The sequence below is a fragment of the Lepidothrix coronata genome, unplaced genomic scaffold (assembly GCF_001604755.1).
Source record: "Lepidothrix coronata isolate B3197 unplaced genomic scaffold, Lepidothrix_coronata-1.0 Scaffold45, whole genome shotgun sequence".
In the NCBI taxonomy this organism is placed as follows: domain Eukaryota; kingdom Metazoa; phylum Chordata; class Aves; order Passeriformes; family Pipridae; genus Lepidothrix; species Lepidothrix coronata.
In genome coordinates, this window is record NW_016690225.1 from 4,417,283 (window position 1) to 4,441,601 (window position 24,319).

The 24,319-nt window shown below is 39.6% G+C and overlaps 1 protein-coding gene across 2 annotated transcripts in view; it reads right to left on the bottom strand.

The window, feature by feature from the left end:
• Positions 1–2,335: 2,335 nt before the first annotated feature.
• The window catches only part of GCLC (glutamate-cysteine ligase catalytic subunit), a 38,060-nt gene continuing 16,076 nt past the window's right edge, over positions 2,336–24,319 (bottom strand). The window contains exons 3-16 of one of the 2 annotated variants that reach the window (XM_017814534.1): positions 23,934–24,116; positions 21,205–21,318; positions 20,379–20,437; positions 20,153–20,289; positions 14,408–14,482; positions 13,372–13,488; positions 12,406–12,544; positions 11,774–11,886; positions 11,010–11,102; positions 10,158–10,262; positions 7,966–8,047; positions 7,766–7,869; positions 7,553–7,673; positions 2,336–4,028 (exon numbers count right to left, since the gene is read on the bottom strand). In XM_017814534.1, coding sequence (XP_017670023.1) covers positions 3,823–4,028; positions 7,553–7,673; positions 7,766–7,869; positions 7,966–8,047; positions 10,158–10,262; positions 11,010–11,102; positions 11,774–11,886; positions 12,406–12,544; positions 13,372–13,488; positions 14,408–14,482; positions 20,153–20,289; positions 20,379–20,437; positions 21,205–21,318; positions 23,934–24,116 — 1,648 coding nt within the window. In that variant the 3' untranslated portion in view covers positions 2,336–3,822. The remainder of the gene's footprint in view (positions 4,029–7,552; positions 7,674–7,765; positions 7,870–7,965; positions 8,048–10,157; positions 10,263–11,009; positions 11,103–11,773; positions 11,887–12,405; positions 12,545–13,371; positions 13,489–14,407; positions 14,483–20,152; positions 20,290–20,378; positions 20,438–21,204; positions 21,319–23,933; positions 24,117–24,319) is intronic. The other variant, XM_017814535.1, reaches the window with a different exon arrangement.

A 24,319-nucleotide genomic window follows, 5' to 3' on the forward strand; every position in this document is an offset into this window, starting at 1 on the left:
AAGCAACTGTGGCTCTCATTGCAGCCAGTCCCATCCAGCACCAAATTCTTGCACCACCTTTGCCAGAGTAAGCCCATGGTTCCAGCATGTTTTCAGAAAAGCCAAAATTTTCAGGAGAGTTTGCAGAGGGATTTTCACTTATTTGGTACTGCACAACCTAAACAGAGCTGTTTAATTTCTCTTTGCCTCATTGCCCCTTATTCTTCCCTGATTTCTTCTGTAGAATTCAGAAAGCACTTTGATGTCTCATGATGTTGTGTTTTGGTTATTTTATGCCAGTACAATATTTTGATTATATGATGTTTTACATAAGAAAAGGCTAAGGACCACTTTCCCCTCACCTGAGGAGTGGGGGATGCAGGAGGTGGCTGTCATGGGGGAATATCCAGGGCTACCAGCATCTGCTCCCAACTGACCTGTATATGTTAAAGACACCATAATTCAGTTCTTAATTTGCAGCTCATTGAATTCTGACAGAGAAAGTGTAAAGCATATAAAACATAGTCAGAGGGGGAAAACCCAATATCCCAACCTCTTGCTCACAGTGATGCTGTGCAGGCTGTAGGAGGGCAGCTGGGGGAACTGGGAAGTGACCTAGCTGTGGAGGACAGCCGCTCCCTGGGATGGCCTTTCCCCTCCCCTCCCCTCCCCTCCCCTCCCCTCCCTTTCCCCTTTCCTCCTTCCTCCTTCCTCCTTCCCCCTTCCCAGCAGCTTGTGTGATGCTCTGCTTCCCACTTGTGGCTAAAATAGTGTCGGTGACCCACCGAGGCTGGGGCTGTTGCTGAGCAGGGCTTGCACAGTGGCAAGGCCATTGCTGTTTCCCACTCTGTCCCTGGCTCTTGGAAAAGGATTGCAGAAATCCTTTCCCGCTGGAACTCAGCTCACACCATCTAGATAAATGCTGCAATAACCTCAGCTGTCACAGCTCCTGTGACCAACTTCCCGTGCAGGAGGAAGACACCACCTAGCAGGAGGTGCCGCTCCAATTTGATGCAAAACCATTTAGTGCATCAAATATAATCCACTTAAAAATAAACAAAATAACTGCAAACAAGAATCTTCAAGTGCAACTTCCACAAGTTGCATGATGCTAGTTTCAGAGGTTAGGTTGCTTTTACGGGACCAAAGTATTGTATGAAGCTCTTTCTGCATCACTTCCAGAAAGGCAAGCTGCTTGCAGAGCTCTGTGCACACACAGAAGGAGCCAGCCATGTTTTAAGGATTTAGGTAATAAAAGCATGGCTAAAATAATCCAGAAATAAATACACTTGTACATAAGTACTCTGACTCTCTAGAGAAAACTGGCATCAGAGTACCGTTTATAGCATCCAGAGCTCTGGAAATCATAGCAGGATTTAGCTGAAAACTGAGTGGAAGGCATGAAACTATATTACTGGGGCTGGACTGGGGCCAACACATTAGTAATCACAGGAAATGCCATGACTGATGCACTCCTAAAGTATTTGGACAAGGAATCAATCACAGTTCACCTCAGCTACTTGATGCTTCTTCTCCTCCCTTTTTACTCAGGTGACTGTTGGAAAGGTCATTAATCCCATGAAAGCACTTGATGACTGCAGGACCAAAAATCCCAAATTCATACCTCAAGGGAGTTTCTCTCATGTTCTCTGCAAAAGGTCAGCCAGAGCTTGAGGCTTGCCCTAGGGTTTGCTTCCCCACCTCGGAGTGGGTGCAGATACCACAGAGCCACCTCTAAGCTATATTCAAAACCAGTAGCAAAGTTTGCCTCCCCTCTCTGCAGCAACTCTGGTTTGCCTTCAGCAGAGCCCTCACTATGCCACACCATAAAGAGCAGGCTGGAGCACATACTTAACTCTTCATCTAGTGAATGTAAACTGCTTGGATACTGCAACCATGGATGTCTCAACAAACAGCAGCAGCTCCGTGTTTGATGCCTCTCATTCCTTCTGAAAATATGCATACAAGAAGTCATGAGGGAAACTTCCAGCAACAACTTTTAGGGCATCATGACAAAATGTTCTCTCACTTACAGGACACATAGTAGGCCAGAAGGGTAATTTGATATCAACTGAAAGGGAATAAAGACAGGTATTGATGCAGTACCAGCAGGAAAGCACTCTAACTATTTTTAGGGGTCTTCCAAGCATAGCGGCTCATGCTGTGCAATCAGCCAGATGCTACCTTGACAAGGGCAAGGACTTCTCTGTTGCAGAGGTGGCAGATCATTTGCCATTAGTCCTGAGAAACTCCACTGTGACGAAAGTGAGTCTGGATGACTTGTACTTGCAAGGTACACAACTCCTTTTTTTTGAATCTGAAAATGTGGGCTCAAGTCATGCAAGTGACTAACACATACTGCAAATTTTATTTTTATTTCCTTATTACAGAAACTAAATCAGTATATGCCTACATCTTAAGTAAAACAAATTCACCACTGCAGAAAAAGAGCATTCTTTTTATTCTCTAAAGAACACCTGTGAACACAGAATGAAGTCTATTTCAGTACATAAAAGCTTCTTCTTAGTGCACCTCTTCATTGCAGTTTCTCCATTAGTTCTTTTAAAAAAATCATTACACCTCAGGTATTTATATATGCTTGCATTGAGCTTTGCATCATCTACCCATAATGCAATTCACATCTAGAAGTCAGTTACGAAGCTAAATCAAAAAGGCCCCTTAAGTTGGCTTTATTTACAGTTGCAATGGCTAAATTTTAAATACTTTACAGTCACTCCCAGCACCTGCTCCAAATTCAAAGGATTAGTGCATTCCAAAATTTCTCTTTGTAACTATTTTCTAGAGGGGAGTAAGTTGTCCAAAACTACAGCTATGTAGGTACCCTCAGCTACCAACATCATGTACCTTTTTAGGAAATAATCATGCTGACAAAAATATTTATAATAATGAATGACAAAAAGAAAACTCAGCCTTTAGGAAGAATGGACATGAGTTTGGTTTTGTGCTGCAGTCACTGTCAACTGTGGGAACATCAGCAATGTGGGAGAAACAGGAAACAAGGAATGCCAAAGTCCAGAGTGGGTGTCTCTGGTTCCTTTGTGAAGAGAGCTTTTCCTCCTCTATTTCAGCACATCTCCCATTACTACTTTTTTGTTAAATCCTTGGGCAAATTTCTGAACTGTGATAACACACATTTATTTCAGAGGGGAAGAAAATAATGATGCATCTGCAGGCAGGCTGACTTGCATTATCTGAATAAATACAGATCTGTTCCTCTGAGTTTTACAGTTTACAAGTAGATGCAGGTCTTGTGGCAACTGAGAAACTGCTGTAAAGATTAACAATTAGGATGCACATGCGTTTATCTGTTCTTACATACTTTCAAAACCCAAATGTAAGGAAAAAGTTTCTGTGATTCAGTTAGATCCAGAAGAATTGGTTTTTTTCTTACACAATAAGGTAAATTACTTAGCACATTCCAGGTTAAAAAAATTACAGTAAACATTCAGTAACTGGAATGCATATATAATATACAAGTAACATTACATTTACAAAGCTGTTCAGGGCGATTTTTCTTTCTAGAATAAGCATAAAAAAGTTACAAGCTAATTCACAATAACTTTAGTTACAATGTTATTAAAATACATTGATGTTAATCATAAAAATATTTTACTATTTACATGTATATTGTATAAACCTCAGCAATAAGAATATGCCTATTTCAGGATGCCTTAAACGAATATTTAGGCAGATCAGCCCATTATATAGTGCAGTAACCCTGTTTTGGTCTTCACACCATGAAACTGTACCAGATTCACAGCATCTTCGCTAGTGCTTTGCTAAAAGGCTTAAACTTTTTTTTATTTAAGAAGCATTCATTCATTACAAAGAGTCAGTTTTGTTTCCACTTTGTTTCTTATTAAATCCCGCCCCCAACAGTTCAGGACACTCTGCCTGGCCTTGTGCGATTTGGTTGCATTTCCAAATAAGGCTGTAATTCATTTCGTCAGTTATCACACTGTCTTGCTTGTAGGCTGGATGCTGTGCGATAAATTCCCTCATCCATCGAGCAACTGTCATTAATTCTCCTGTGGGCAAGGGGAAGTCAAATGTCACAGTTTATATATCTAATTTAGCATCTACAGTTCTCTGCATTATATACACAGTTAAAGAGTAGTCCATGCTTTCACGAGAAACACTTCTTGTTTTTCAAATATGGCTAAACTTGTTAGGCATAGTTAAGCTGACATACCACTGGTGATCTAAAAGCCATTCATCTGGTGCAATCTTCAAACTTTCAGATGTTGCAATGACATAGTGCAGAGAGAAGTAGCTACTGGAACAGGTGTTACCAAGAGACTGTACAGCAAGATGTCCTAAACATTTCATTTAACAGAATCTGACTGAGATGAGCCAACAGACACCTCTACACAACTATATATACAAAATAATTTTGTAGTTCATCCAGCTCCGCTGCTAGTTTTGACCTGTCTACCTTTGCTTACTATTCTTTCTCCCTCTGGCAGCTACTCTAGCAAAAAAAAGGCAGGTTCCCAATTGTACCAATTTCTGGTTTGTACACACTGCCTCTGCTTCACTACACAATACTTGGAGTGGTCAGCAAGTGCATAAAGGTCCCCAACACTATACAGGGTCATTGAAGAGGACATACCACTTGCAGGAGAACTGATATTCCTAGAAAGTAGCAGCTGGAGGCCAGGCTGCTAAATCTTGCTCCTGAATGCCGCATATGCAGGCAAACCTTAACTACTACAAGTTTAAGGTAACTCTGACAGCAAGACATTAAGATAGGCTGATGGGATGCTCAAAGAGCCTAGCAAAACTTTTATGGCTAGCTACTGGAACATCAGTTTCCTCATGAGAGTGGAAAGAATCAAGGACTTCCACCACAGAAGTTTTCAGTTTAAGAATATTATAAAAAGAAAGAGGAATCTAGCTGGAGAAAGCATGGAGAAACACACAACAAAAAGTAAAAAGCATCCAAGACTGTTTAAAAATATGCCAGCAGTGGTTTTGAACAGAGGTACATGAACACAAATGAGAAAAATTGCAAAAAATACAGGAAAGAAAAGCAGAATAAAAAAGGTTATTAGAAATAAAAATGTCCTTTAAAAACCAGAAGTCATGTTTTAAAGAATGAGGCCAGAATTTCTATAGAATAAGAGGGAAGAAAAAAAAAACAATACCCAAGAAACATTTTTTATTGAAGGCAATAAAAACTCACAGGAAAACTTTCTCATACCAACAAGAAGCAGGAGGCCTGCAAGAAAAGCAGTGGAGCCAGGAGATGAGCAGAGTAAGGCATAAAAAAGAGACACATTCCTGGACTGAAAGCCTTACAGGCTGTCTATGCAGGAGGAGCTGGGAGCAGTCCAGTGCACACCAACATAGACACCTAGTGGCCAGGCACTCCCCATCCTTGTCACAGTGTAAATGTGCAGCACAGCCTGTGGCTCTCAAAGATCATACAGGGATAAGGCACCATAGACTGACAAAAGGTGTGAGACAACTTCCAAGCAAGGAGAGACAAGACAAAGGGAATCGCAAGCTCAGAAGCGACTGAAGTTGTTCAGAAGTACTGGAGAGGTCTGAACAATTATGAATGTTGATGAGACTTGAGTAGAAAAATGTGCTCCTACAACATAGGAACTAGAAGGCATATCATGGAATAACTGGGAAGAGCATTTAAACTAAACACTCAAAACTACAGGAACTACTTTTTTTAAGTGCATATAATAGAACTGTGGCATTTTTTACTGTATGACTTTATGGGAACCAAAAGTGTAACTGCTTCAAGGGCAAGGCAAAGATCATGGAAATCACATTGTGACCCTTCATCAAGCACTGTTGACTGCTGCACCAGCGTTGGCCGAGAGAGCTCCCACACTGCAGGCAGCCGGGAGCCAGGAGAGCACAGCAGGACAAGGATTGCTTGATGCTGCTGTCTCAGTACTGCTCTCATTAATATTTGGTGGTGGTCAGCACCTGCTGCCTGCCTACCAAATCTGTAGTCTCACTGAGAGGTGGCAGTCACACACCACCTAGACAGAGACCAGGAGGGCAATACCCAGCTGTGCTGCAAGAGAGGATGTAACTGAAGCTCAGATGGATGATATCAGGGCAAGGTTACAGCCACAGCAGCTAAGGTGTCAGTGTTTTAACTCACGAGTGTTGTGTTCACCATTTGAAGAGAGAAATCAGAAAAATGGCCACTCTTTGTGGACATGACATGCTAGACAGGTTGCAGATCAGGAACATTTGATTTAAGATTGAGAGTAAACTGGAATACTCTAAAGCTCACAACTGAGAAACATCATGGCACAGTAATACAATAACTAATTCTTTTTATTCTGTGAATTCTGGCTCTTAAGAAGCATCATTTAAAAGTCATTTCAGTTCATTAGAGCTAAACTATAAACCCTAGACTCTTATCTACCTCACTCTCACACATTTTAGGTCTGTGTAAATACATGAACTGACTTTTGCAACGACTGCAACTTTGCATACCAGGTAGCAAAGCTGTTCTTTGGAGGGAAACACCTGCCAGTAGGGGTTGGACCCAGGTCACTTATGCATTCCTTGTTTTTTCAACAGTATTTCTCTGAAGGGGAAAACCCAACAACAGACAAGCAAATATTTAAAAACTTATTACCATTCTGAAGTACTGCTAAAGTACTGAATTACCAGGTGAGAGAAAGTCCAGATTTCCAGCTCAGCTTTGAAAAGGTCTTTACCTAGAATACCCATGCTGTAGAAGTTTCTACAGCAATTTTCAAGAACTAAAAAGGAATGCAATACTTAAATTTAAAATTGGGGGGGGGAAAGAAAAAAGTCTTGAATTAAGAGACTAAAATTATTTTGCTAAATTTACTACAAGGCAGGTGTTCAAGGGATTTGCAAAGAAAAAGTTAAAAAGCTGCTGAAGTCTGTACTAAGCACTCAGTTCTGAATTAAAGTTCAGCCTACATCTTTTACTCATTATACTGCTGCATTTTAAGAAGGAAAATAAAGTCTTTATACCACCTGTCTTGAAAAACATTGCAACATGGGAAAGACCAGAAAAGCCTGGTTTGCTCTGTGTTGAAGGATTTTTGCTACTTACAGAAGGGCTTCCTTATCAGGGAGCTAAAGCCTATGTCGTATGCTTTAGCATACCTGAGTTTAGACTTATGAATCCTTTGGAGCAGCATGCTTTGGAGTCACACTAGTAACACCAAGCAGGCTACCAGACCCAGCCTCACTCTTACACCTCCCAAGTGACAGGGAAAAGTGGGTTAGTATAGGTACAAACTACTACAAAGTGGACAATACACTGGCAAAAGCAGCAGTAAGTGGTGCTGAACAGAGAAATCTTGGATTGGACATATGCTACCCTCTAAACTTTATTGGTTACTAATTTAAATTCTAAAATGGATCACTAAACATTAATAATCAAAATTAAACAGGATCAGATTAAAGCCAGAGAACATGCTCCAGTCCTTTGCTTTCATGATTCAACACTTAAACCAGACAGCCACCACTGCCATCAGTTTTACCCAACTGAAAGCAGGAAAATGCCAAGAAAATCGATGTCCAGAAATGTCAAACATACCAGAGGCTCTCTTTTTTATTAGCTTCAGGTAGTTTAGGATGGTGCACCTTGTGTCCACATCCACTTCCATATTTTCAAGATAGGAATTCAAAACTGGGATCAAACCAGGAAAGACTCCTTCCTGTGTACGAGAACAGAATCAGCATAAAACACACTCAGTCTGGTTTCTGGGAGGGCAGAATACAGTGTGTTCCAAGTAGAAGAGGCTATGACCTTTCCATTGATAATAGTATCAATGCTCATCAAGGTGTACTCTTCTGTGTCGGTGCTTGCCCCGTTCTGTGCAGAGCCACATCCATCCACAACAGCATTTCCTCCTTCATGGGTGACAAAGGGAAAGGACGGAATGGTTAGAAGGCAGCAGGTGCACTTACCATTGACAACAGTGTTAGTCAGATTGCTTGTTGTGATACCTTTGCATATATCTTTCCTGAAGTAAAACATTCCCTGTCGGACAGCATCTCTTTTCTGGGCCACTTTCATGTTTTCATCCACCTGGCAAAAGAAGTATTTCAGAGATGTGTGACCCTTTGGAGCAGTAGGACTCTACCAAACTCTCACATTTTGGTTTCATAAGTTGAAACATCTACTATGTTTCTTATTATTTCATCGCACAGGTCAAGCTGTGGAGATAAGTTTGATTTCATTCTTCAGTGTCCAGTACAAACCCACAAAGAGACGACTTTTTATGAAACTGGGTCTCCAGCGAAAAAAGGTAATGGTTTCCTGTTAGAACATGCTATGCTAATTTAAGTTTGGATGAAAACACAGGAAAATTTGTGATTAACACATTGCATCCCATGTGGCAGACTTCTTTGCATATTTAGATGCAATTCAGATGAGTACAGAAGAAGAAAATTGCTATTTCCCTAGCCACAGCTTGCTTCTTTTATTAACAAAATTATTGCTGCCTTTAGAAGAGTTATCACCGTATTAAACAAACTTTTGGAAACAGCATTCAAGTAACTTTGTATGGGAATTGTATCTATTCCATTCCCAAACATCTGTTAGATATTTCAACTTAAGATTGCTAGTAAAGAAGTTCTAAATTGCAGACTTCTCAAAAATTCTGCAAATGACAAAGTACATGTGCTCTGCAAATGACATAAGCATTGCTCTGTCTTTCTGGATGGAAGATTTTGTCCAGCTTATTTGGTCAGTATGTTGTCAGGGAATTAACATCATACAGCTTTAGGACATCGGCTTTACCGCATTGTCTTCAGAAGAAAGGATATGGATTTGCTGAATTCTTTGTCTGACCTTTAATTAAGGACAATGCAAAATCTTTACTTCTTACCTTTCAAAGCTTTGTTTTCAAATGTCTATTTTTATTCATATTATGAAACTTATTTACACAACAGGCTGTTTTGAAAGTTTGAAAGAACTCCAGTCCCAGCTGACGAGTGTTCAACCGCATTCAATCAGACAGCAAAGATTAGTGTGAGATTAGCCCCATAACTCCCTATTATTTTACTTGAAAGAGGTAGGCTTACCAATGGTTGTGCAATTCTATGTTGCATTACCTGCCAAATTACTTGGTGAGCTCAAGCAATTTTAAGCCCACCAGTCCCCCAGTTCTGTTCAGATTCTTTCAGCACCTAATCTCTTTTTCACTTTTAACTAGTAGTTAAAAATTGTGTCATTTTGAGACACTTCAAATAACAATGTAACTATGTAATATAAGTGCTAAATTGCTGCATTATTTATCAAGTCTGAACTCCCTGACATCTCATTTCAGAAGTCATACCAAATGTATGGTATCATTACTGTAAATTTACAGCTTCAGTGTTTTTCTCCAGTTTAATTAGAAAACACTATGAAAAGCCACAGGATACACGGTTATGCTGTAGCCAACACAACCGGGATTTTCCAGTATAGAGTTTGTCAAAAGCCTTCTGCACTACAAGACCTTTTTTAAAGTTACCTATAACACTGCAGGAATATACATCTAAAAAGACATTTTTTGGTCAAGGGCCTCAGAAAGAGGATATGTAGGGACAGTTTCACACAAAACAGTTCAGCAATTTTGAGGACAAGATTAAGGCAAAAGCACATTTTGCATGGCTGGTCTGTCTAAATACAAGTCACAGCTGTGACCAGAATCAGCAGTATTTGTTTCCACTCAAATACTGTGTAACACTAAGCATGCTGACTCCTCCTTTCCCTCTCCACCAGATACAAACAAAACAGAGAATAATAGCATGAGACATAGGCAACAATCATGCTAAAATAAGTATCTAAAGTTTTTATTTTGTCCTCCACGAGTTATTTTCCCAACCATGTAAAATGCTCCAAACATGCCCTTTTCCCAGCCTCCAAACAGCCTTGTGGCCATGGTATTTCCCGACATTTCTGCAGTAGTCAGACACTGCTAGGCACCACAGAAATTCCTACAGCATTTAAGTTTAATTCCATGAGACAACAGTAAAATTGTTTAATACTGTAGAGTTGATATCAATTCAAAGTACTGCTATAGATGAAAACTGACTGAAAGATAAAATGACTATTCTGTAAGTGCACAAATATTATTTCCTAGCTTGCAGGGGATAAAAATCAGGCAAATACATTGCATTTATTTCTAATGGATCTGATCTTTCACACCTACCTTGGACAAAGGAATGAGAAAATCCAGTTTATACGACAGAATCACTCTGGTTAGCAATACCACAAACACAACATACGCAGAGTTTTCAAAGTCTGTTAACTGGACCTAGACATGAAAGGATTAGAAAGTCAATTACTGTAGTGAGAACACACTCGTGCAAGTAGTCAAATATTGAGGACAGTTTAAAACACTTTGACTCGAATGTTCACGTTGGTGCTTGTATTCACACACACACACACACAACTCACCAAGATGGTGACGCACACACAGGAATCATCAGCAGTGACTTGAAATGCACAGCGCACACACACATGCTTCAACAAACTCAACCTTCAATCCGATACCAAAACACACTTGTGTTTCAAAAGACTATCTAATAAGCTGCACCTTCAGGCTCTCTGTCTAATTACAGATGTATAGTAGCTTTTAAATTTCCTTAAAGGGATTAAATTCAGAGAGCTCAGAAACTGACAGCTACAGAATTAAAGCACTCATGAAAAACAAAACAATGACAGTAGAATTGTTCAGTACCAGGAAATGTACTGGAAAAATACAGTTTCTAGAAGCTAAATGGGGCTTTGTTTACTGTTGCTTTAATACAAGCCTAATTCCTTTCCCCATCGCCCCAAATCCATTAGCATGCGTTGCTGTGCTGCAGTGGATTCACCTGTCAGTTACATTCCCACAGTTCACGTCTGATTAAACACTGCTGTCCACTTCACTTGCATCTAGCAATTCAGAGGGGAGAAACCACAGCACAAGTAATAAGAGTTTGATACTGGATGGCACAATGCCTGGTACTTTTCCACTTAAAAGGAAATGCGCTCTTGTGCATACTGACGTCTTTCTTACCTCCATAGGTCTGAATTCCACTCTCCATCCAATATCTGAATTGGGAGGTGGTGGCTTAAACCTCATTGTCTGCCAGTTTGTAGACTGAATATTCTGCAAAGCACATGAAATAATCTGTCACAGTCAAGATACACATCATTCTATAATATAATCAAAGAAAAATAAGCAGATAAACTAGAGTCGTAATATTTTTCTTGGAACAGCCAATCAAGTTAGAGAAGTGCTTCCAAAGTGGCATGACTTCCTAAACCCCCCAGTGCAAGTACCCATCCTAGGAGCAAATATGTTACACTTTCTCATGCTATTGTGGTTGAGTATTATGTACAAGATACTAGGGCACCAGTATACAGCTGACTTTTTTTTTTATGAGGGGTTGACACATCCCAAACTAAAAATACCTAATATCACCATGGCTATTATCTCACAAAACTGCAAAAGAGAGACGTTTCTACATAACTAAAATGCAAAACAGTTTTTAGGAGGCCACAAAAACAGACAGTTCCCCTTAACACTGATATATATAGCCATAAATTGGTCTCTTCTTATTTTATTTGGTTTAAAGTATAAGCTATCACCTTCTAAATAAAAGATTAAAAAAAATAATGCGCTTATTACTGCAAAGTCATGCTAAAGAATTAGTTGAAGTGAAAGTGCATGAAAAAATTCTTAGCTACTACAGCCATCCTCCAGTTAAGCAGTACTATAAAGAATAAACAACTATATATATGAAAATATTTACTAAATTCCTCCAAATCAGACATAACCTCAAAATGGTCGGATTCATTTGCATCATCTAGATGTATTCTCTCCTCAAACAAAGTCAATGGGTCTCGAATGAACAAGTGTGCAATATGCTGTGCCAAAAGGTGGTCAATACCTACAAAATGAAAATTCAAACAATTCACACATATCAAAACAGGCTCTAGGAAAAATTTTTTTACAAGACTGAAAACATCCAACTCTGCAATACTACCTTCAACCCACCACATCCTGTTAAAGTTTAAATGATGACTTCAGGAAGGAAGGAAATGATCAAAGAGAAAAAAAAAAGAACAGGTTCTTGTTTGGAAATGGCAGTTGAATATTGGTGTGGCTGCCTGTTTCTTCCTGTTTTCTGATGCACTCTGTGCCATGTTTCCTAAAGCAGTTCTGCTCTCTCCATAAAGATAAAATATTAACTTCAGCTTGAGAAACTCAGTTTGATGCATTAGGGACAGTTTCTGTTATAAATGAATCCTTTTAAAAAAACTCTCAAGATCACGCCACATAGATACTTCCTGAGTAGGAGTAACTCTGAGGGCTGCACAATGATTGTAACAAACAAGAACAAAACCAAAATATCCCCACACACTGCAAACAGAATTCTTAACCTGCTCATAATGAAGCAAGCACTTACCTTCCTTTATTAGGTGCTCGTAGATATCTTTGTCTATTGTCAAATCAATGTCATTGTATTTCTCACCACATTCAGATAGATAACTGTCTATGGAATCATATCTGGATTTACTGATTCTATAATGGTTGTTCTTCAGTGGCTATATAATTTAAGAATACAATATTTTAACAGCTTGTTAACAATGTTACCTACGTTTCGCTCACTAATGACACTTATGTGAGAATTATTACCCTGTTTAAAAAAGCCCTACAGTCTCAATTAAAATTATTAAAAAAGCATGAGTCTTAAATAGGATCAATAGAAAGCAGTTCTGGAATTATGACTATTTTGTTTGCAGACATATGTATCTGAGCAAAAAACCAGTCATCACACATTGACTAGAATTCTCTAGAAGTGGAAACTTCTTCCTGATGTAATATACCATTACCCCAAGTACCTGGAAAGCATTATTACAACTATTGCAACACATACCAATACAGTTTCACTACACGTACATTGTTAGAGATGTTTTTAAATTTAAGTAGATTTTTAAAACTATTTATTATTAAAACTATTTTCTAAGTGCCTTGAATGCAAATTCCTTCTTAGAGAAACTTTAGGTTCAAGTTCTGACATCTGGTTCTCTTCACATAGTTCTAGTTTATATTACTCGGCAGCACCTGCTATTTAATCCAGAGTAATTTTTGCCTTTTGGGCTTAAGCACAAACTGAGAAGTTTCATCACAGGGGGCCCTTTTCAGCAAGCTGTGGAGGACGGGGATTCCACACCTAATTAAAAATATATATCTGCTAAGACAAACTGTACAACCAAGGTGAGTGTTTACACCATCTTTCCTATATTCTCCAAAAAACCCACTATATTCCCTCTTTAGGGATTCTGATGAGCACAAGCAGAATTTGATGCTAAAGGAGATTTAACTTTTTTACCTGAAAAAACCCAGACATCTACTACCTAACATTACTCACCTCTAGCCCTCTCTCTTCGCGTGTTCGATCATCTACAGATGCAGAGATTACTCCCCAGCGACAGTCAATATCAGACACGTAGCCTCTGTAGAATGGAGATGCAGCACTCAATGCCATCTAAAATAAAACAGTCTCATATGAAAACAAAGGACAGGCCAAGGAACCAAAAGCAAAATACAGCCCTACTGGAAAGGGAAACATGCTGCTCCAGAAGTAACTCAAGTATATACTTCAGTGTAACGTACAGCCAAAGCCTGTATAACCGAAAATTTCTCAACTGCTACCTCCAGAAAATGCTTAGATGGAGGGCTGCATTACTGAAGTGGCATCTGACACTCTCCAAATGTTTTTACCTCTACAGATCAGCATTTAAGGAACACAAAAATGACATAGGCAGAAGCAATTTTGTGACAAATCAGCAAGTATTCTGCTTGCACACTTTGAAACTTTACAAGTTCACCTGGCAGGCATTTTATTTTGTTAATTTTTGTTTGGCCAAGCACCTTAGCAAACAGCTGGAACATACCTCACTCAGGGCAGGATCTGCTCAGCATCCAGACCAGAGAGATACTTTATTTCTGTAACACCTGCTATAAACATCTGTTTATGACCACATGCTTACAAAAGGGACAGCTTTAAACAACTTAAGCTGAAATTCTCTGTAACACCAGCGCAGAGTTGAAAAATTAAAAATTGTTTTCAGGAGTGAACTTGCCTTGATTCCAAGAAAAACCACCCCAAATGTATTTTTAGAACTACTCAACAGGAGTCTTGTGCATGTGGGAGTGAGGGCAGAGGAGAAGAAACAGATACGAGGACCGGGAAAGAACAGGTATCATCTGTTTTGTGGTGTCATTTGCACATTAAATAAATAACACAACTCATGTGACAACCTAGAAATAGTCTGACACTTCTCCCAGAGCACCAAATTTGTGAGCTTGTAATTTAAATTTTATTTTTTTTTTACAATTTTATTTTTTTTTAAGTAGCTTTTGACACTAAGGGAGAGTTCATCTGACACATGTCCATTACTTACCACAATGGGACAAATTGTGGCTAGCTGATCATAGAGATACCTTGCTTCGGAAATGCTGCAAGCCTGGAATGTTACCTGTTGGAAGTAGTACAGTCGCTATCACCATTTCTATAATCATACTACAAGCATCGTCTTCCTAGATTTAAAAATCAATGATATAATAAAATGATTTAAATACCAAAAATTGTAGATTATTTTGTTTGGTTGGTTGACTTTGGGTGGGTTTTTTTGTGTGGATCCTCCTCCTACGTCTTGGGTACATTTTTGCCCCACCTATCAGTAGCATTTATATTACAAGCTTTTTTTCCCACGCTGTTTCCATGTTTATTAAAAGATTGCAGACCATAAGTCTTCCATAATGAGGCTAAATATACAAACACTTGCCAGAATCAAAGAAAACTGAGTTAACATCTACAATACACATGGGTTGGTAATGCACCTTCAGGAAATAAGCCAGGAACCTACTTACTTAGAACAACAGTCAGACTTTACTGTAGATCTAACATTTGTTTTATGTGACGCTAATCCTGTTTAAAAGAACATTTCAAGATGCCTTTGATCCTGCAAAACTGCAAAAAAATAAATATCTGTGTGTCTACTGTAACTTTCATTAAAAAAAAGTCCAGCTTTGCCTGTTTCAGAGGTCAGAACACAGCAAAAGATGGAAAATAAATGTTACTTGCAGCAACCATTAATACTGTGGAAATCCTACCACATATAGGCCACTGGAAAATATAACTGCTTTGTAATCTTTTTGTGAAATTTGCTGAGAGCAGCATCAAACACAAGATACATTTCTAGTAGCAGACCTTACCCTCTAGACTTCTCAAACCAACACTTTATGCATTTTAAAAATGCAGAGTGATCAATCACCTCAAAAGTCTCTTCATCTTAGCAGTTTACATATCAGAGGATAACTCAATTGGGAGTGTACCCCTGTACCACTACCACTACATTATACAACACACTTCAGCTCTAGATCACCATCACTGCTTGTTGTCCTGAAGAATGTCAGCTGAACATAGACTTTCCTGTTCCACAGATAATAATGAGTTCCACAAAACATAAATGTTCTTCTCAGCTTGCCACTGAAAACCAATACAACCTCAAGTTAAGACTCAAAAAACCCCAAACCCAACCAACAAATCCCTCCAAAACCCCCGAGTTCACTGGTGCCTCAGTGGTGGGTTTTTCTAGGGGGGTGTTGGTGACGGTAGTGTAGGAAGAATATGGGATTTGTTTGTATTTGTTTTGTTTGTCTTTTTAAATCTGCAGCCAACATTCACTAAAACATTCTAAGTTAGAAAATGGTTGTGCTGTAGACAATATATTTCTTCTGTGTCTATCCTTCAAGTGGCTATCACAAAAAAATCCAAGCAAACAAAAATCCACACTTTAAAAGGACAAGATTATTTAATTCTCTTGCAGAGAAGCAGCTAAGTATGATTTCTTATCACTAACTTGGGACATTCAGCACTAGGGAGCTAGCCTTGGAGTGGAGGTGGGTTGACAGCCACCTATATTCTCTCCCCAGACACTGATATTTGCCTCCTCTTCTATGTTTATTCCAAACCACAATAAATATGAGATTCAACATGGTTTCTAGACAAACATTCCATTACAGAGAAAAAGGGCATGGCTGTCTTCTCCAGAGGAGGGCTATAGGCACTGCAGGGGCAGCACCTCTCATCCCACTGCCAGTGCAGGCTGTCCCAGCTGAGCTCATCAGGACATTATTTTTAACCCTGGAAATACATCAAACCAAGTTGTAGCTTGGTGCACAGCAAGAAAAAAAGGGACAAAACAAAAACCAAACCAACAGAACCACTCCCAAAACACAAAAGGAAGTATGCATACTGCAAACTACTTTATAAAAAGTAGGTGGGGAAAACATGTTTTCTTCTAGTCAGTTATCAGGAATTATCAGTTGATCCAGAAGCAGCTGCCAGCCTTGTTTTCATCCTCCCTTTGACGATAACAGGACTACCGAATTTGAATTTGGCCACTGATTACAAGAATGGGGACTAGTGAAATGGTATTCCTTAAACAGGAATTTACTAATTTTTTTTGAAGTTCATACAATGACTGAACGATAAGGTTGGATTTCTTTTTTTGGTCTTAAATAAGAGAGAGATGGTACAAAATATGCCATACCAAACTTAACACTTTGTAAAACCACACAGTATTATGTACACTTCACTACTTCATCAGATTCTCCCTAACTTGCCCTTACTGACAAGAAACCATACTTAGCAGCTGTCAACAACTTCTATTTATTTGGCTTTCGTAGTTTTTCAGTCTCAAAGGGAAGTGCTTTTTATGGGGTTATTTCTGCCACTGCTATGAAACAAGAAGAGCCTGGAGAATTTCCCTTAATCCCTTACAGACTTAACACTAGCCTCTTCCTAGCTCTGCTTCCAACATGGTGGTGGCAACGGCACATTTTATTAATGTCAAATATACTGCAGCTACCTAAAGGCATCAGTCAGCCCCCAGCATCAGGCTGACAGAGAAACATTAAAAACAAACAGAAATTGGAAGGATTAAAGCACTCCCAATAATCAGCACCTGGATTTAAAGGGAAGATACTGTAAGATAGGAGTAACTCAGGCAAATGAATGAAAATAAGAAAACAGGACCAAGAATGTCTCCCAACACATAGTAACAGAAGATAGCTATCCATGTGGATTTGATAGGTTCGTGGTACAAGCAGGGAGAAGACAAGTCCTTATCAGATAGATAAAATATTTAAGAATGAGAAACTTTATACAGGAGTTCATGATGTTTGTAAATAAAATAAAATTATACAAGAGCAGAAAGCTACTTATTTTAAAAAATATTCCCATGACCTCTTGCCACTCCCTCCTTTGCTGTTCTAAGAATACGGAAAAAGAAAAATACCCAAAATGAATAACCAAAAACTCCCTCACATTCCTACAAGACAGCTCTGTTTCCATCTTCACAGTGTCCTTTGGTCATGCCTGAAAGATGACCAGAATGGAAGATGATCTTTGACACTTGGAAAGTGCTCTAGTTCTAGGAGCAGGTACTTGATCAAATGAGGTTTGACCCTTCCAGCAGGTCATCCAACCACATTTGAATATCAGCAGAAAAGAAACATAATGCAAACAAATAAACTTGATGTGATTGACGATGGCTGGATGCCAGGTGCCCGTCAAAGCCACCCTGCCTCCTGAGCTGGACAGGGAAGAGAAAATGTGACAAAAGGCTCATGGATAGAGATAAGGACAGGGAGAGATCACAGAATCAACTAGCTTGGAAAAGACTTCTGAGATCATTGAGTCCAGCCCATGACTGAGCACCACCAAGTTAACTAGACCATGGCACTAAGTGCCATGTCCAGTCTTTCCTTAAACACTTCCAGAGACGATGACTCTACCCCCTTGCTGGGCAGCCCATTTCAGTGTCTAATCATCTCACCTGTAAAGAATCTTTTCCTAAACTTCCCCTGGCGAAGCTTAAGACTCTTGCCTGTCACTAGTTGCCTGGGAGAAGAGGCTTACCCCCATCTGGTTACACCTTCCTTTCAGGCAGTTGTAGAGAGTGATAAGGCCTCCCCTGAGCCTCCTCTTCTCCAGGCTAAACACGCCCAGCTCCCTCAGTCACTCCTCACAGAACATGCGCTCCACAACCTTCACCAGTTTCACTGCCCTTCTCTGGACATGCTCCAGCACCTCAGTGTCCTTCCTGAATTGAGAGGCCCAGAACTGAACAAAGTACTTGAGATGTGGCCTCACCAGTGCTGAGTACATGGGAAGAATCACTGTCCTGGTCCTGCTGGTGACACTATTCCTGATACAGGCCAGGATGCCATTGGCCTTCTTGGCCACACTGCTGGCTCATGTTCAGCTGGCTGTCAACCAGCACACCAAAGCCTTTTTCTGCTGGGCAGCTTTCCAGCCACTCTGGCCCCAACCTGTAGCACTGCCTGGGGTTTCTGCGGCCAAAGTGCAGGACCCAATATTTGGCCTCGTGCCATTGGTCTCAGCCCATCTATCCAGTCTGTCCGGGTCCCTCTGCAGGTCTTCCTACCCTCCAGTAGATCCACACTCTGACCCAACTCAGTGAGGTGAGATTCACCATTTACTGTCACAGGCAAAACAGGCTTGACTTGGAGAAATTAACTGAATTACTAGTCAAATCAGAGTAGAATAATGAGAAATAAAAACTAAAACACCCACTCCTCCCTTCTTCCCAGGCTCAACTTCACTCCCAAATTCTCTACCTTCTTCTGTCCCAGCAGCGCAGGGGGACAGGGAGTGGGAGCTGGGGTCAGTTCATCACATGTTCTCTCTGCTGCTCCTTCCTCCTCAGGGGGAGGACTTCTCACACTTTTCCCCTGCTCCATCATGGGGTGCTTCCCGTGGGACAGTCCTCCAAAAACTGCTCCAACAGGAGTCCTTGTCCTAGCTTCAGCTAGTTTTTCAGTTAATTTTGTTCTTAATGGCTGGAACAGTGCTGTGTTTTGGATTGTACGAGAATAATGTTGATAACACACTGATGTTTTAGTTGTTGCTGAGCAGGGCTTACTCTAAATCAAGGACTTCTCAGTTTCCCATGCTCTGTCAGAGAGCAGGTGCACAGAAAGCCAGGAGGGAGCACAGCCAGGACCCCAACTGGCCACAGGGATACCCCATACCATATGACATCATGCTCAGTACATAAACTGGGGGGAGTTAGTTGCAAGGGGCCGATTGCTGCTCAGGGACTGGCTGGGCATTTGGCAGCAGGTTGTGAGCAACTGTATCACTGAGCATCACTTTTCTTTTGAGTTTTATTCCCCTCTCTCTCATTTTCATTACTAGTACAATTATATTCTAGTTTATTTCAATTATTAAGCTGTTCTTATCCCAACCCATGAGTTTCACCTTTTTCTGACTCTCCTCCTCACACCACCAGGGGTGAGGGTGTACATGTGTATGAGGGAGCATGGTATTTATTTACTGGGTGAGTTTAAACCACGACAGCCCTTCCCATGGGCTACACTTCATGAACTGCTCCATAGGGTGCAGTCCTTCAGGAACTGACTGCTCCAGCATGGATGCTCCATGGGGTGACAGGTCCTGCTAGGAACCTGCTCCATTGCAGGCTTCCCACAGGCCTCCTTCATGCATCCACCTGTTTCGGTGTAAGGTCCTCCAACAGCTGCAGGTGGATTTCTGCTCCACTGTCATCCTTCTGCCTCATCACGGTCTTCACTGCAGGCTCCAGGGGAATCTCAGCTCTGTCACCCAGAGCACCTCCTCATCATCTTTCTTCACTGACCTTGGTGCCTGCAGAGCTCTTCCTCTCACATGTTCTCACTCCTATCTTTGGCTGCAGTGCCATTGTGCAGTTTTTTCCCTCCTTCTTAATGTATTATCCCAGAGGTGCTACCACTGTTGCTGATGGGCTTGGCCTTGGTCAGTGCTGGGTCTGTCTTGGAAACAGCTGGCATTGGCTGTCTTGGACATGGAGGAAGCTTCCAGCCACTTCTCAGAACAGCCATCCCTTCAGCCCCTCTGTGATCAAAACCTGACCAGCCAAACCCAATATACCCGGATTTTAAAACTAGATTACCAGACATAACATTATATTTGTTCTTCTATCTCCCCTTTTGCCCCAGTGATGGAAAACGCATCAGTTGAATTAAGAAAGCAAAAGTAGACATAAGGCAAGTCTTAAAACGGGAAGCATTTAGGGGAAAAAACATGCAGAAACATCTTGAAAGCATATGCACTTTACCTGGAGACAACAGTTTCCCATTCCAAAACCCATAGCATCCATGTATATATAGTCTGGCTTAGCTGCCTTTGCTGCTTCTCCATCATCATTAGGAAACGTTTCGATAAATGGTGATGGTGTGTTCTTATCTTTAAATACTGTGTGAAAAATACAGGTAACAGTAAATCAGAGCAGGAGATTGAACAATTATTTTAAAAAAGCAAAAAAAAAGATTGAATTTACTCACTTGGTACATTTATCACAACCTTTTCTCCTCTTCGGTGTCGAATGTTTCTGGTCAGTGTACTACAACAAAAAAAAGTTCGTGGAATTATCTGAACTTTTCTCTTTATGCAGATGTTTTTGCAGCTAATTGCTTAACAATTCTGAATGTCAACAAATTCAGAATGTCAACTTCCTATTTATTTTGAGCATTTTCCTTCAGGATGGTTCTTTTCCTGGTTTAAGGTAGACAACACCGATTTTTTATCCTGTGAAGTCAGTCTTATTTTGATGGACTTCACAGTACTACGCTGATAAAACAGTCAGAACTAAAAGGTAAAGACCTGAAGAATAAAAGGGCAAGTTAAAAGGTGTGCTTAGTTTTTAAATAGAATAATTTTCATTTTTCAAAGTCTCACCTTACAGTGAAAACCCCTCTCAGACTATAGAAGTACAACATGATCCATTTCAGAGTAACTAGGGCAAGCTACTGCCTACACTGAGATGTCGCTGTGACATACCTGAGAGCTGGATTAACCATGATGGGAAGCATTTAGCCACACGATTTCAAACCGGAAACAATTTGGCAGTAGCAAAATCAAAACCTTTTGCCCCATAACAGCATGAACTATTATATAAGGTACTTGAACTTAACAGTTTACTTTTTTAAATCACTTTGAAAAGAAAAAACATGTCATCACAACCATTTCTGTCCAAGTCCTTACAACATCTGCAACAACTAGACACAGTGCTCTCTATTGCAGTAATGTAAAGAATTTGCAGGTGTGTCTAAGATATTTAGGCAAAGAAAAAATATTCAGCTTCTCATCAGACTTCTCAAATATTCTTACCTAAATCTAGGATGTTTATTGATGGCTTCATCCGGAAAAAAGAGGGATTTTGAAGCTCCTCCTTCTACTGGTGTTGGCTTATATTCCGGCAGTGTAAACCCAGGACACCCTAACCTATGTAACACAACAATGAGATCCAAGCTGTAATGAAAACAGACTGTGATTTTAAAATGGTCAGATGATCAGAGATTAGGATCCTAGTAGACAACCAGCCAACAACTAGCTTCCATGGTGGTTAAGACAGCCTTTTTTTTTTATTTTTTCAAACGACTACTCTACCATTATGGACATTTTCAGTGGCTGAAGCAGGAGACTGCACAGCATTATGTAGAGTATATACACGTTAGAGTGTGTCAGCGCTCGTCACTAATACTGACATGCAACTGCATTCTGTGCCTTCAAGAGTTTCTCTAGAGGATACAGGTTAATGCTGCTGCTGAAGTCATTTATCCAGCTCTGCTCCCAACAATCCACCCCTGTTAAAATATATACCTAACCAACTCTGTAAGAATCAGAGGTAGTTTCAAGTGATATGTCCTGAGTTTCATAGCAGCTTGTAATTCTAGAACTCTAATAATTCCTATGAGAGGAATGTAATAACCAAAGAAAAAATGCAGCTATTAGTGTAAAATATTGAGAGAAATGCAAGCTAATCAACTCCATTTAAGTTTCAGAGTCACCTGAAACAAAAATTAGCTTTCAGTACAGCTTAGACAAAGGAACCGTTGGCAAGGTGAAGGTAAAGAAGCAGAAGATTAACTTCTCCATGCTGCCCAGTAAAAAGGTCAAAGATTATGTTATCTTGAGAGGCTCTACTATTTAGATGGATAAAAAAAAGTTATAGCTTTGTTTATAGCTGATAAAGCTATAAACAAAGTACACAAAATACTAGGAAACACATTTCTGAAAATATAATTTATTCTCAGCATGTATTTTACTACTGTTTTCTTCTTCCTAGTTTATGCATACAAGTTGTCCTGCAACTTGTAAACCCAGCTTCATTACCTATGAAAGTGCTACACTGCAAACTGCATCCTTCCGGTCCTCAAGACAGAAAACAACTTTCTGGTCCAGCAGCAGGGGCTCACAAATTTAACTAGAGACACTTACCTAGCATCTAAGCTAGAAATTTTAAATATTTAAGCATTTTCAGATTGTTAATTTTTAACTGAGTTATTTTTATTTGAATAAACTTACTTCTTTACCTTTCTTCTGTCAGCACTCTGACAAGTTTTTTTTCCTTTTCAAATGCACAGTTTTTTTTATTATACGCACGTGTACATGCACATATGCACACAGGCATATGTACACGTCATTGTAGAGAGAATGTGGTATAAAACTCCAAACCCATGAAACCTCAGAAATATATTAGCAAGACTCCAGTCAAACCAAGAGGCCTTGAATTGTAAGATAGTGAAAGGTGCAAGAAAGAAACTAAATTAGGCTAGCCTAGGGAGAGCAACCTCTGAGGTACGAAACTATGTTTGGAAGGATGCATAAGTAATAAACAAAGTACATTTTATTATTTACTAGCTTTTACTGAGCTTTTAGCAACACATTTACTGAGGTGTAATGTCTTGCTCCTCCAGTGATGTAAGAAGTATCTATTTGTATCTATAAAGCGATGAAGAACTCTCCCTTTATTCCCTGCAAAACTGGGTCAAAAATGTTTGTATAGAAAATTTATTTAACGACATAATATATTTATAAGGTTGCAGGGAAAAACCCTCACAATTCTGTAATACACTGAGAACTTCTTAACCACTGGACTTTAAATAAGTTCTTATTAGACCTAGTACAGCTCTGATAAAGAGAAAACAGCATTCATGGGGCTCAATGCAGGCATTTTGGCACCTGAGCTTCACTGCTAAGTCATATTTTGTACTGTTCCTGCTCTCAGCAAGAATTTAGGGCCACTGCATTCTGTATTACCCAAGAAACTAGCCAGTAAGGTCAGCTCTTTCTCTTCTACTGCAGAGCAACTTTTTAACCATTATAAGCATAACTATCTTCATTCACTTCACTGACCAGGCTAGTTAGAATGAACATAATAAATCCCTGCCTAGAATTATGTTTTAAAGGAATGCATAAAGTACAGTTTCTCCTAGGTAATGAAGTACATCTTGAATTTAATTTCTTCAAGTATGTCTTAATAACAATAAAAAGGATGAGATCTACCCTTTTTTGTAAGGGTATTATCCACCCAGGAGAGATGCTCTCCTTTCTAGATTCAGTAAGTACAGTATTGTATTATAGAAGTCTTAAGTCTGTGTGTTCCAAACTACCAGAAGCTTACGTGCACTTCAGTGAAAAAGTAGTGTTAAAAAATAGATCAGGTTAGCCATATTTTGCAAAACTGCTATTTATAAAGATTAAAGGTAAAGATTAATAGGTAAAGAGAAACCTTTTATATATGAATTGCTCTATCAACTCAAGATGGCAGACTATTCTATATACAACATATAGAATATATGTTATGAATATTCAGGTATTCTCTCCTAATACAAAATTGTCACAGGTTAGAAGCAAGCTAAAAACATAAGAGATGCTTATTTGCTTGTCTTGCTGCAATGAAAATTTTAGGAAACATGACTGGAACATCAAGCCAAAGTACTTCAACTGAATCATGTTTTTCTCTATTTCATTGTACAGTTAGCTATATGCAGTAAGAAGAAAAACTGTATAAGGAGAATAGGAAACATGGCATTACACTTCAATAACCATCTCACCTTGGAAATGATGTCACAGTGCAAACAGCCTCATTTTCTTTGAGTACAGAAGCAGCCTCTTGACGTCTTTTCCTCATGTTGTCTTGCACAGTGTTGAACTCGGACATGGTTCCCCCATATGGCTGCCCAGGTGTCCCCTCAATCATGTAACTTCCATATTCTGGTCTCCAGAGTGTTGGGTGGCTATAATAAAATAATAGCCTCATGTAAATATTTCAGCAACCTTAAAAAAGATTAATTATTTGGGAGAATTACAGAAATTAATACCACTTGCAAGAAAAACCTCCTAAATTTGATTATTTGACAGTAACACAACATACCTTCCAATGTACCTCACTGCCAGGAGGCAGTACAAAGAAAATAAGGCACAGTTTGGCAGTAATAGT